The sequence below is a fragment of the Mirounga angustirostris genome, unplaced genomic scaffold (genome assembly GCF_029215605.1).
Source record: "Mirounga angustirostris isolate CCGP_5_RB_7025 unplaced genomic scaffold, mMirAng1.0.hap1 SCAF_1, whole genome shotgun sequence".
In the NCBI taxonomy this organism is placed as follows: Eukaryota; Metazoa; Chordata; class Mammalia; order Carnivora; family Phocidae; genus Mirounga; species Mirounga angustirostris.
The window spans coordinates 159769527-159782677 of NW_026991709.1; the positions used below are offsets into that span (position 1 = coordinate 159769527).

Here is a 13151-nt window from a genome sequence, read left to right on the forward strand (position 1 = left end):
ATATTGTCCCTCAGCAATGTTACAAGGGCAACGCATCCTGATTCCATGAAGAAAGAGCAATGGAAACTTGGTGTTCAGAACCATCCTAGACTCTGCCCTATGTGTGTCTTCCTCTGGCTGATTTTAATCTGTATCCTTTCCCTGTAATAAGCTGTGAGTGTGAGTATAACAGCTTGCAATGAATTCTGTGAGTTCTTGTAGCAAATTGATGAGCCTGAGGGTGGTATTAGGAACCCCTTGAACTTCAGTTGGTATCAGAAGTCAGGGCAGTTTGGGGAACTATGACCTCAAACTTGGCAGTTTGGCTAAGTCAGGGGGTATGGTATGTGAATTATATCTCCATGAACAATTTTGTCCCAGTAGAAGAAATAATATAAAATATGTTCACTGGCCCCAGTTCAGTTAAACTACAAATAAAAAATCATTAACCAGGAAAAAAATTTCACATGCTTGGAAATTAACAAATACCTCCAAATAAGCCATGGGTCAAAAGCGAAACTGTAATAGAAATTAGACATTATTGAATTGAACAATAATGAAAATAGTATAATATCTAAATTTGTGGGGTGATGTTAAAGTGTTAGAGGAAACTTTATAGACTCAAATGCTTATATTAGAAAAGAAGAAAGGCTGAAAATTAATGATAGATGTTACAGACATTGAAATAAGTGTTTTAAACTGTCAATAAGTTTAAATATAAGAAATTCCAAGAATATAAAAAACATTTTCAGATAGGATAGTTTAATGAGGTTTCTGGATACAAACATTAATGTAAAAATCTATTGAATTTCTGACTACCATCTACATACAAAAAATTATTTTTTAAAAAAGTTAATGCTTTTAAAGTATAAAAATATGAAATTCACATGAATAAATTCAACAGAAAGGATTAGAATATCTCTATCATGCATATTATAGAACCTTTAAAAACATTAAAGAAACCTAAATAAGTGAAGAGACCTACCATGTTCATGGAATCGAACACTCAGTATTATAGAGGTGTCAGTTACCCGCAAACCAGATATATCGATTCAAAGCAATCCCAATTTTAAAAGTATGGAGCTTGAAAAACTGATTTAAAAATTTACATCATCATGTAAAAAAAAAAAAACACTCTTGAATAAGAACAAGATGGGAGAACTTGTTCTACAAGGTATCAAGGCTTCTTATAAAACTCTAGTGATTAAGACAATTTATTGGATCAGGGATAGATAAGCAGACATATGGAATATAATAGAAAATCCAAATACAGACCTACATGTAAGCAGTCGCTTGACATATGACGTGTGACATTGCAAGATCAGCAAATGAATATACTAAAACCATTGAATTGTACACATTAAAAGGGTGAATTTAGATGATTTGATACCACTTCACACAGACCAGTTTGGCTGGAATTAAACATGTCCAATAATAGCAAGTGTTGACAAGGATGTGGAGAAATCAGAATTGTCATTCACTGCTGGTAAGAATTAGATGAATTAGATGGTAAAGTCACTTTGGAAAACAGTCTGGCAGTTCCTCAAATGACTAAAAAGAGTTACTGTATGACCCAGCAGTCCCCCTTCTAGGTAAATGCCCAAGATAACAGAACATATGTCCACACTAAATAGTATATAACTGTTTATAAGAGCACTATAATAGCCATTAGATGGAAACAATCCAAATGTCCATTAACTGATGAATGGCTAAGCAAAATGTGACATAGAAATACAATGAACTATCATTTGGACATAAAAAGTAGTGAAATACTGACTCACACTACAACATGGATAACCCTTGAAAACATGAAGCGAAGTGAAAGGAGCCAGTCACAGAAGACCACATATTGGTTGAGTCATTTATATGAAATGTCCAAAATAGGCAAACCCATAGAGACAGAAAGAGGATCAGTGAATACTTAGGGCTGTGGGTCAAGGGGTGAGAGTATAGGGGGTGATAGGTAGTGGGTACAGGTTTCTTTCTTAGGTGATAAGAAAGCTTGAAAATTGTGAAGATGGTTGCATGTATCTGTGAATAGACTAAAAATGATTGAATTACACCCATTAAATGGATGAATTATATGGCACCTGAATTAAATCTCAATTGAAAAATACCTCTAGCAGACAAAAAAAAATCTGTGAGGAAAGGAGAAACTTTTCAAAAAATGGTGTTGGCAAAATTGTTTGTCCATAGAAAAAAGGAAAATAATTTCCTACATCAAACCATTCACAGAAGTCAATTCCAGCTGCATTAAAAATCTGTGTACATTTTCAACTTTTGAAAGAATTATACATTCATAGGAAGTTTAAAGACTATTACAGAGATCCCACATACCATTTCCCCACATCGGTTACATCTTACTTAACTATAGTGCAATATCTAAGCCAGGAGACCAATGTCAATACAATGTGTGGGTTGTTTGTACCAGTTTATCACATACAAATTTGTGTGACCACTACTATAATGAAGATCACAGAGAGCTCGCTCATGCTGTGTGTTCATAGCCATGCCCACCCTCTTTAACTATCTTGTTTTCCATCTCCTTAATTTTTTCCTCTGTATGTGATCTTACATATTAGTGGAATCATATAGTGGATGACCTTAGAAGATTGTTTTTTTCCACTCAGCATAAAGTGCTAGAGATGCACATTCTTGCATGTATCCATAGTTTGCTCCCTTTTGTTGCTGGGTAGTGTTTCATGGAATGGATGTGCCACGGTTTCACCATCCATCTGTTGAGGGACATTTTGGTTAGATTATTACAAATGAAGCTACTGTGAACAATAATTTACAGGTTTTTGGGTGGACATGTTTTCTTTTCTTTTTAATTGGATTATAATTGATTTACAATATTGTATTAGTTTCAGGTGTACAAGACAGTGATTTGATATTTTTATACATTGCAAAATGATCACCACGGTAAATCCAGTTACCATCCATCACTATACAAAGTTATTATAATATTATTGACTATTCCCTATGCTGCACATTACATCCCTGTGACTTACTTACTTACTTATTTATTTATTTATTTATTTATTTATTTATTTATTTATTTATTTATTTAAGATTTTATTCATTTATTTGACAGAGAGAGACACAGCGAGAGAGGGAACACAAGCAGGGGGAGTGGGAGAGGGAGAAGCAGGCTCCCTGCAGAGTGGGGAGCCTGATGTGGGACTTGATCCCAGGATGCTGGGATCATGACCTGAGCCAAAGGCAGTCACTTAACCAACTGAGCCACCCAGGCACCCTGTGACTTATTTATTTTAAAACTGGAAGTTTGTACCTCTTAATCCCCATCACCTGTTTCACCCATTCCTCCCCCACTCCCAGCCCCAGCAGCTACCAATTTGATCTCTATACCTGTGGAATGTTTTTTGTTTTGTTTGTTTGTGCTGGTTTTTAGATTTTACATGTAAGTGAAATCATACAGTATTTGTCTATCTCTGTCTGACTTATTTCACTGAGAATAATACCCTTTAGGTTCATTCATGTTGTTGCAAATGGCAAGATCTCATTCTTTTATATGGCTGAGTAATATTCCATTACATACGCACCCCCCCCCACATCTTTATCCATTCACCTATTGATGGACACTTAGATTGCTTCTATATCCTGGTTATTGCAATAATGCTGCAATGAACATAGTGGTGCACGTATCTTTTTGAATTAGTGTTTTCATTTTCTTTTGGCCGAATACCCAGTAGTGGAATTGCTGGATGATAAAGTAGTTCTGTTTTTAAATTTTGAGGAATCTCTATGCTGTTTTCCACAGTGGCTGCACCAGTTTGCATTCCCACTCGTAGTGCACAAGAGTTCCCTTTTCTCCACATCCTCCGTCACCAACACTTGTTATTTCTTGTGTTTTTGATAATAGTCATCTGACAGGTGTGAGGTGGTATCCCATTGCGGTTGTGATTTGCATTTCCCTGATGTTCAGGGATGTTGAGGTCTTTTCATTGTGTCTGTTGGCCATCAGCTTCTATTTAGCTGCTCTGCCCATTTTTTAATTGGGTTGTTTGTTTTTTTGTTTTTGTTATTGAGTCATATGAGTTCTTTATATATTGTGGATATCAATCCCTTAGTAGGTATATTGTTTGCAAGTAGCTTCTCCCATTCAATAGGTCACCTATTCTTTTTGTTCATTTCCTTCACTGTGCAAAAGCTTTTTAGTGTGATGTAGTTACATTTGTTTATTTTTGCTTTTGTTGCCCTCGCCTGAGGAGACATAACCAAAAAAATATTACTTAGACCAATGTCAAAGAGCTTATTGCCTGCGTTTTCATCTAGGAGTTTTATGGTTTTATTTAGGTCTTTAATCCATTTGAGTTGGTGTTTGGTGTAAGAAAGTGGTTCAGTTTCATTCTGTGCATGTAGCTGTCCAGTTTTCCCAGCACCAGTTGTTGAAGAGACTGTTTTCCCATTGAATATTCTTGCCTCCTTTGTCATGCATTAATTGACATGTTAATCCTACATTTATTTCTGGGCTCTTCATTGTGCTCCATTGATCTGTGAGTCTGTGTTTGTGCCAGTGCCATACTGTTTTGATGACTACAGCTCTGTAGTGTAACTTGGAATCTGGAATTGTGATACCTCCAGTTTTGTTTTTCTTTTCAAGATTGGTGGTTCCATACAAATTTTAGGATTGTTTGTTCTAGCTCTGTGAAAAATGCTATTGGTATTTTGATGGGGATTGCATTGAATGTGTGGATTGCTCTAGGTAGCATTGACATCTTCACAGTATTTGTTCTTCCAGTCCATGAGCATGGAGTGTCTTTCCATTTGTTTGTGTCATCTTCAGTGTCTTCCTTTCCAATCTGTATTTCCTTTGTGTGATGGAGAGGACCTGCAGTACTGTTATACATATAAGAGTTGTGACATCCTTGTCTTGTTTCTGATCTTTGATGGAAGATATTAGTCTTTCCGCATCACAAATATGATGTTAGGTGTAGGTTTTTTGTAGATGTCCTTTATCAATTTGAGGAAGTTCCACTCTGTTCCTAATTCACTGAGAGTTTCCTAATTTGCTGGTTCACACAATTCACAAAAATAAATTCCAGATAGATTAAAACCCATTTGGAATAATTATAGATTCACAATCAGTTGCAAAAATGATATAGAGTAGTTCCATGCACCCAGTACCTAATTTCCTCCAATGGCGACATCTGACAAAAATAGAATGCCTTATTGATGGACACAGTGCAGTCGACTAGGCCACAATTACCTGATCTTATTCAGAGTTCACCAGAAAAGAAAAATCCACTTCCGAAAAGCAAAATGAGAAAGCTTTTAGATGAGTAGGATAAAGAAAGATTTCTTGAACAAGACAGAAGTACAGGATAAAGGAAAAAGATGCTGGATCTGGCTACGTTAAAGTGAATAAATTCTGTTCATCAAAAGAGATCATAAAAATTATGAAAAGACAGACTGAGAAAAAAATTATTTGCAGTGTGTGGAGCTGGTATCCTGAATGTAAAAACACCCATGAATCAATAAGAAAATGAAAACAGGCCAAGGGAAGAGTGGGCAAAAGACTTGAACAGGTACTTCACCAAAGGGGAAACCCCATGACCAAACACAGAGTCACCGAGGGGATAGGCAGTGTCTCTGCTGCCTTCCCTCAGTTTCCACCAGGGGCAGGAGCAGCAAGTACCAACACAGGGGGGTGGCGTAGCAGGATGTGCTTAGAAACTCTGCCAGGCCGGGAATGCCAGCGAGCCAGGTGTGAGCAGGGACGGAGAATGGGAGCGGGGGCAGGGCGAGAGGAAAATGAGGCAGTGTTCAGCATTTTCACTGCCAAGGTTTGGAAAGATCATCTATCAGCTGTTTTATTATTTTTTTCAGATGATCTATTATTAATGCACTCCTTTTGTTCATGTGTTTTTAAACAAGCAAAAAGAGAAAGAAAAAGGAAAAGCAAAAAGTTCTGCCAAAGGGCAAAACCGTGGAGCGTTCCAGGAGGCCGCAGAGCAGCGCTAAAGCCTTGCCCTGTGGCCTCCTTGCAGAGTCACCAAAGCAGAACAGGGCAGTTCCAAGGTGCTCTACAACTCGGCGCTGCGGTTCCACCACCGCCTCTACGCCGACCTGGAGACCATCCTATACCAAGTGCACCTCTTCAAGCCGCTGTCACAGCTCATGAAGTGCTCGGCACTCTGCATCCGCAACAGCGTTCTACAGAAGGCCTTCCAGGCCCTGACCAGGTGCACCAGGCTGCCACGGGGGTGAAGGCCACCTCCCTGGGGGTGCCCATGGTGGGGGGTGCCCTGGGGTGGTGCAGGAGCCCCTCCAGGGGCCAGGGGCAGAGGCAGAGGGAGAAGCAGGCTCCCCGCGGAGCAGGGAGCCCGATGCGGGGCTCGATCCCAGGACCCTGGGACCATGACGCTTAACGACTGAGCCACCCAGGTGCCCCAGTTTTTATTATTCTTTATGCCCAAAGGAGCCGAGCCAGGAGTGGAATTCAGTTCCAAGGGACCCTGAGCCTGTGTCATTCCCAGTGACTATTCCACACACTCTCCCAGGGGGGTTTTGGAAACACTGGGGAAAGAAGGGCAATTTACTCCAACACAGGTCACACGAAGCTCTCTGCTGTTCTTGGGGAATAGCCTGGAACAGCCTGAGCAGTGAGTGAGGAGGACCAGAACCAGATCCACCAGGCCTGCAACAGTTTTCTCTACCAACTGAATGTTTGCTTTTCTTTGCTTCTTCCCTAACCTCCTGTGCAGAAAGGTATCCTCCAAAGATCTAGATCTTCCACTGTGTGCCTGCCTTTACCTGTGCTGTTCCTTCTACTCTAGTACTGGGGACCTCCCCCCCTGCCCTGCCCCCAGGCCTTCTGCTGGTGACCCTGTGAAGCCGTGAACTCCTCCTGCTGGATTGAGCATGGCTCATGCTCTGGGAGGGCCTTCTCCATTCACGTAGGGAGCAGGAGGGCTGAGCGAGGCACCCCCAGTTTGGAGTGGAGACTGACAAAGTGTAGTGCAGTGGGACCCCTGGGACCATGGCCAGCCTGTGCTGGGCTTTGTGGGGGCACTGAAGGACAGTAGCTGGTTTTTTCAGGAAGTCACGAAGGGCTGACCTTGAGCGGCAGTGAGCAGGCCTTCATCGGGTAGACAGTCCACTCGCTGTAGTCTGCGGCTGGGGGTGCAAACCATCTCTTTAGGCTTTAAAGCCAGCAACAGCCCTGGCTGAGAGTTGGCTCCCAGCTTATCAAATGTATTAATAAAGGAGAGGGTGGAGCCAGGAGAGAGAGGAAGGGAGAGAGCCGAGTGATGCGGAGAGAGGGGACTTAGTCCTATTATCCCCCACCTCTCCACCTGCAGCTCTGCCTGAGGGGCCAGGCAGGTGTGGGTTGCGAACCACACAACGGCAGGCTGAAGCTGCAAGTCAAGAAGGGTGGACGGTGCAGTGGGCCTCAGCAGGCTCGTGCTGGGGAGGTGCTGGAGCATTTGGGTGTCCAGAGCCTCGGCGGTCAGTGAGGGGACGCTGGGCCCTGCCCTGCCTTAGGGAAAGGGAAGAAAACTGCTATTTATTAAGCATTCACAGCATCCCAGGTAGCTGCACATTCATCATGGCTTTATTCGCATCTGAAAGGCCAAGGGGTGGGCCAGGGACCTCAGCTGGTGAAAGGCAGAGACTGTCCTCAGGCATGCGCCTCACACTGGACCTCAGAAGTGCCAGAGACACTGAGCAGCAAATAACAGCTCCTGACATGGATTCTGCAGAGCGTCCGCGTGAACCAAGTGCCCACAGCACAGCGGGCCCCTGGGAGAGGGCAGCGAGGAGGACTCTCAGGGCAGGGGTGGGAGGGTGACCGCTCATTCCTTGTGCTTTGCTGAGATACGAGGCTGAGTGTACAGTGCCCTCTTCCTGTGGCGGGAGATCTACACCCCTGATGGCTAGCTGGTTGGGCTGCTCCCTGGTGGGGTGTGGGTTGGTGACAGGCATGGAATAAGGCCACAGTAGCAGAAAAATAATCAGAGTGGACTGTGGGAAGCCATTAGCTTCTGGGGGCTGGGAGGAGAGCAAAAAGGAGGCATTCTCTTTTGTGGGCTCGTCCAGGTGGAATCGAAGCTTTGCATCTCTGAGTTCTGTGACCTGGGATGAGCTAAACAGCCCCTGAGCTTCATGTTCTCTTGGAAGACGGGACTGGTTTGATGGATCTTGAAAGGTAGGTGAGGCCATGTGGGTGGCCCTCTGCCTTGCAGGATCTACAGCATCTGCCATCACTGCACCAAGCTCAGGGAGGTGATCACCAGAGACCTGCTGCCGTCCTCCACCATGGTCAAGGACTTGAGCCAAGAGCTGGGGCTGCCCATCTCACAAGACGATCTCACAGATGGAAAAGTGATGGTCTTGCCATCTCAGCCGGCCCCCTGTCTTGAGCGCTTCCTAAGTCGGAAATCCACCCTCGCTTACGAGATCCAAGCCCACAGGGACAAGTACCTGCAGGGGCGGAACACCATGGTGCTAACTGACAAAGGCCGGGAGCCCAGCCTGATCCAGGTGGGTGCTCTCTCCTCCCCAGGTCAGGGGTCCCAGGCCTTGGCTCCACGTGGGGCTGTCCAGTCACTGGCGGGGAGATACAGGCTAGATAACTGGTGCCTGAATCTGCTCTCCTGGGACCCTGGGCGGGGTGGGCGGGAGTACAGGCTGCGGGGCTGAGCCGGTCAGACGCGTGCACTCCAGCCCTCAGGGCCCCATCCTCCCTGCAAGTGAAAAGAACGCTCTTTACCTTGGCCCCAGAGTTCATCTTAAAGGAAGAACTGGGGTGTGTGTGTGCGCGTGTGTGTCTGGTGTGTTAAATGTGTAAGAAGAACAGAATAGGAGCTAAGGAGCTGCTGAGGTGTAAGAAGGCTGGGTGCACTCTGTGGCCTGAATGGCCGGGGAGAGCCTCCCTCATTCCACACCAACCGAAAAGCTGCGACTTCAAGTTGTCCATCCAGGGGCTCTGTGCAGCGCCCCCACCCCAATCTCTAGGAAAAAGAAAGTCTCTCAGAAGTTTGAAAGCTTTCAAAGTGTATATTGTTTATGAAAACCAGTGAAGAGGCTTTTTCCCCATTAGTGTTCAGGTTTTTACAAAAGAACCAGTTCTTGGATCTGTCAATCTGCTTTTTCTGTTTTTCTATTTTCTAATTAACTTTAGCTTTTATTTTTTATAATATTTTAAAACTGTATTTTTTTTCCTTTTTTCTAGCTTCTTTAAAATTTTTTTTTAAAGATTTTATTTATTTATTTGAGAGAGAGAGAATGAGAGAGAGAGAACACATAAGAGGGGATAGGGTCAGAGGACGAAGCAGACTCCCTGCCGAGCAGGGAGCCCGATGCGGGACTCGATCCAGGGACTCCGGGATCATGACCTGAGCCGAAGGCAGTCGCTTAACCAACTGAGCCACCCAGGCGCCCCTAAATTTTTTTTATTATTGAAGTATAATTGGCATACAATGTTATGTCAGTTACAGGTGTGCAACATAGTGATTAGATGATTCTATACATTACTCAGTGCTCATCACAGTAAGTGTAGTCACCATACAACATTATTACAATATTGTTGACCATATTGAATCCCTGCGACTTATTTTCTAACTGCAGGTTTGTACCTCTTAATGCCCTTTATCTATCTCACCCATCCCCCCACCCACTTCCCCTTTGGCAACTACAAGTTCTCTGTATTTAAGAGTCTATTTGTTTTTGTTGTTGTTCATTTTTATTTTTTAGATCCCACATATAAGTGAAATCATATGGTATTTGTCTTTCTCTGACTAATTTCACTTAGCGTAACACCCTCTAGGTCCATCCACCTCATTGCAAATGGCAAGATCTCATTCTTTTTTATGGCTGAGTAATATTCCATATATATACATATACATACATATACACACACACACACACACACACCACATTTCCTTTATCCATTCATCAGTCGATGGACACTTGGGCTGCTTCCGTATCTTGGCTGTTGTAAATTATGCTGCTATAAACATAGAGGTGCATATTATCTTTTCAAATTAGTGTTTTCATCTTTTTTTTTTTTTAAGATTTTATGTATTTATTTGACAGAGACAGACACAGCGAGAGAGGGAACACAAGCAGGGGGAGTGGGAGAGGGAGAAGCAGGCTCCCCACTGAGCAGGGAGCCTGACGTGGGGCTCGAGCCCAGGACCCTGGACGCTTAACCAACTGAGTCACCCAGGCATCCCTGGTGTTTTCATTTTCTTTGAGTAAATACCCAGTAGTGGAATTACTAGATCATATGGTAGTTCTATTTTTAATTTTTTGAGGTACTTCCATATTGTCTTTCACAGTGGCTGCACCTTTCTAGCTTCTCTTTTTTTAAAAGATTTTATTTATTTATTTGAGAGAGACCATGAGCAGGGGCGGGGGATGGGGGCAGGGGCACAGGAAGAGGAAGAAGCACACTCCCTACTGAGCAGGGAGCCTGATGCGGGGCTTGATTCCAGGACCCCGGGATCATGACCTGAGCCGAAGGCAGATGCTTAACTGACAGAGCAACTCAGGCGCCCCTACCTTTCTAGCTTCTTGAGTTGACTATTTCCTTCTTTTTATTTTTTCTTGTTTAATAAGAAAGGCTACAAATTTCCTCTGTATATATCCTTGGCCATATTCTGTAAAGTGTAATAGGTACTGTATGTTCTGATTGTTATTTGCCTTAAATTCCTTATAAATTACAAAACAAGACCGAGGTACAGGCCTATAAAAAAGTCAAACAACTGAGAGTGTTAGCAATCTTCCCTTACTCCCTTATTTTACCTTCTCAGTGCACTTACATATGTACACACACGTGGGCACACACACACACACAAGTACATGAATATATCACATCCATTTATGGGTTAGTACTGTTTTGTTAATGTCATTTAACAAAGGGTCTTGAAGATTTTACAATAATAGGGCTGTACAAAATTTTATAATATGTTTGTACAATTTACTTAATATCTTCATATCACCTATATTTTGTTGAAACCACTTGGAAATATTGTTCCAGAGTTTTAAAAAATTGTTTGTTGTTTTCGTTATTGCTAATTTCAAATGACCTTATCCATACTATAATCAGTCATTGAAACCCAACCATAATTTAATTTTGTTCTATTTTTACTCTGAGATGTAATTTACATATGATAAAATTTAATCATTGTAAGGCATATAAATCAATATTTTTTTTTTAGAAATTTGGTTTGGCAGTTTAAGATTTTTTAAATTTGTCAGAGAGAGAGAGGGAAAGAGCACAAGCAGGGCGAGCTGCAGGCAGAGGAGAAGCCGGCTCCCCACTGAGCTAGGAGCCTGATGCAGGACTCAATCCCAGGACCCTGGGATCATGATCTGAGTTGAAGGCAGACGCTCAACCAACTCAACCACCCAGGCATCCCTAATCAATAATTTTTAAGTAAATGTATGGAATTGTACAACCATCACAATCCAGTTTTAGAACATTTCCATCCCCATAAAGTTTTTCCTTCTGCCTGTTTAAAGTCAATCCCTGCTCCCACCTCCAGCCACAGGTAACCACTGATCTGTTTTTTGTCTCTACAGATTTGCCATTTCTAGACATTTCATGTAAATGGAATCAGACAATATGTGACCTTTTGTGCCTGGCTTTTTTCACTGAGCATCACTTGAGGTTCATCCATGTTGCAGAATGTATCGATAGTTCCTTTTTTAAATTGTTGAACTTCCATTCATTGAATGTATCACATTTTTAATTTACTCATTCCCCACGTGGTGAAATTTGTATTGTTTCTAGTTTGGGACTATTATGAATATCGCTGCTATGAACATTTGCAAACAGATCGTTACATGAAAATGTTTTCATTTCTCTTGGGTACAAACCCAGATATAGAATTGCTGGGTCATGTGGTAAATTTAACATTTTAAGGAATTTTAAAGCAGTTTTACAATGAAGTTGCACCATTTTACACCGCAGAACGCAGCGCATGAGGGTTTTGGTTTCTCCACATCCTCACCAACTCTTGTTATTGCCAGTCTTTTTGATTAGAGCCATTCTATTGGGTGTGTGTAATGGTACCTGACTGTGGTTTTAACTTGCATGTTATAATCATTAATGATTTTGGATAGCTCTTAATGTACTCATTAATGATTTATCTCTGGTAACTTCATATATTTACATGCATTTTAAAATCAGGTTGTGTTCTTGTTGAGTTGCAAGTTTTTTATTCTGGGTATATTTGCTTAACCAAAACTATGATTTGCAAATATTTTCTCTGTATCTGTGGCTTGTCTCTTTACTTTTTTAATTGTGTAAGGAAAAACTCTTGAAGTGTGAAGGCTTTTAATTTTGATGAATTCCAATTTATCAGTGTTTTACTCTTATTGATCATGCTTTTGGTGACATAGTTAGGAGCTCTGCCTAACCCAAGGTCACAAAGATTTTCTCTTATGCCTTCTTCTAGGCGATTTAGAGTTAGCTTACTTTTAGGCCTTTGAACCATTTTGACCAATTTGTGTGTGTGCGTGTGTGCGTGTGTGTGTGATGCAAGGTAGGGGTCTAAATTTATCTTTTTGCATGTGGATAGCACCACTTCTTTTTTTTAAGATTTATTTATCTGAGAGAGAGCATGCATGCATGGGAGGGGCAGAGGAAGAGGCAGAGGGAGAGGGAATCTCAGGCAGACTCCTTGCTGAGCACAGAGCCTGACGCGGGTCTTGATCCCATGACGCTGAGATCATGACCTGAGCTGAAACTGAGAGTTGGACTCCTAACCAGCTGTGCCACCCAGGTGCCCCTCTAGCACCATTTTTCAAAAAAGATGAACTATCCCCCCCCCCCATTGAATTGCCTTGGCACCTTTGTCAAGAATCAGTTAACCATAAATGCAAGAGTTTATTTCTAGGCTCTGTTATTACATTCCATTGACTTAGGTGTCTATACCAGGCCCACATCATCTTGATTACTATAGCTTTACAGGGAGTTTTGAAATTGGGTTGTGTAAGTCCTTTAACTTCTTTTTCAAAATTGTTAGACTATTTTGGGTCCTTCACATTTCTGTATAATTTGCCAATTTCTACCAAAAAACAAAACAAAAACAAAAACCCCCAAAACCAAACTTACAGGGATTTTCATAAGGCTTGTGTTGATTCTATAGATCAATTTTAGGAAGAATTGCCATGCTGTCAATTTTGAAGCTGTTAAT

At 42.0% G+C, this 13151-nt stretch overlaps 1 protein-coding gene across 1 annotated transcript in view; it reads left to right on the forward strand.

The window, feature by feature from the left end:
* Nucleotides 1–13151, forward strand: part of CFAP92 (cilia and flagella associated protein 92 (putative)) — a 62578-nt gene that overhangs the window by 34706 nt on the left and 14721 nt on the right. Inside the window, exons 10-11 of the mRNA XM_064591456.1 lie at nt 5991–6185; nt 8190–8487. Coding sequence (XP_064447526.1) covers nt 5991–6185; nt 8190–8487 — 493 coding nt within the window. The remainder of the gene's footprint in view (nt 1–5990; nt 6186–8189; nt 8488–13151) is intronic.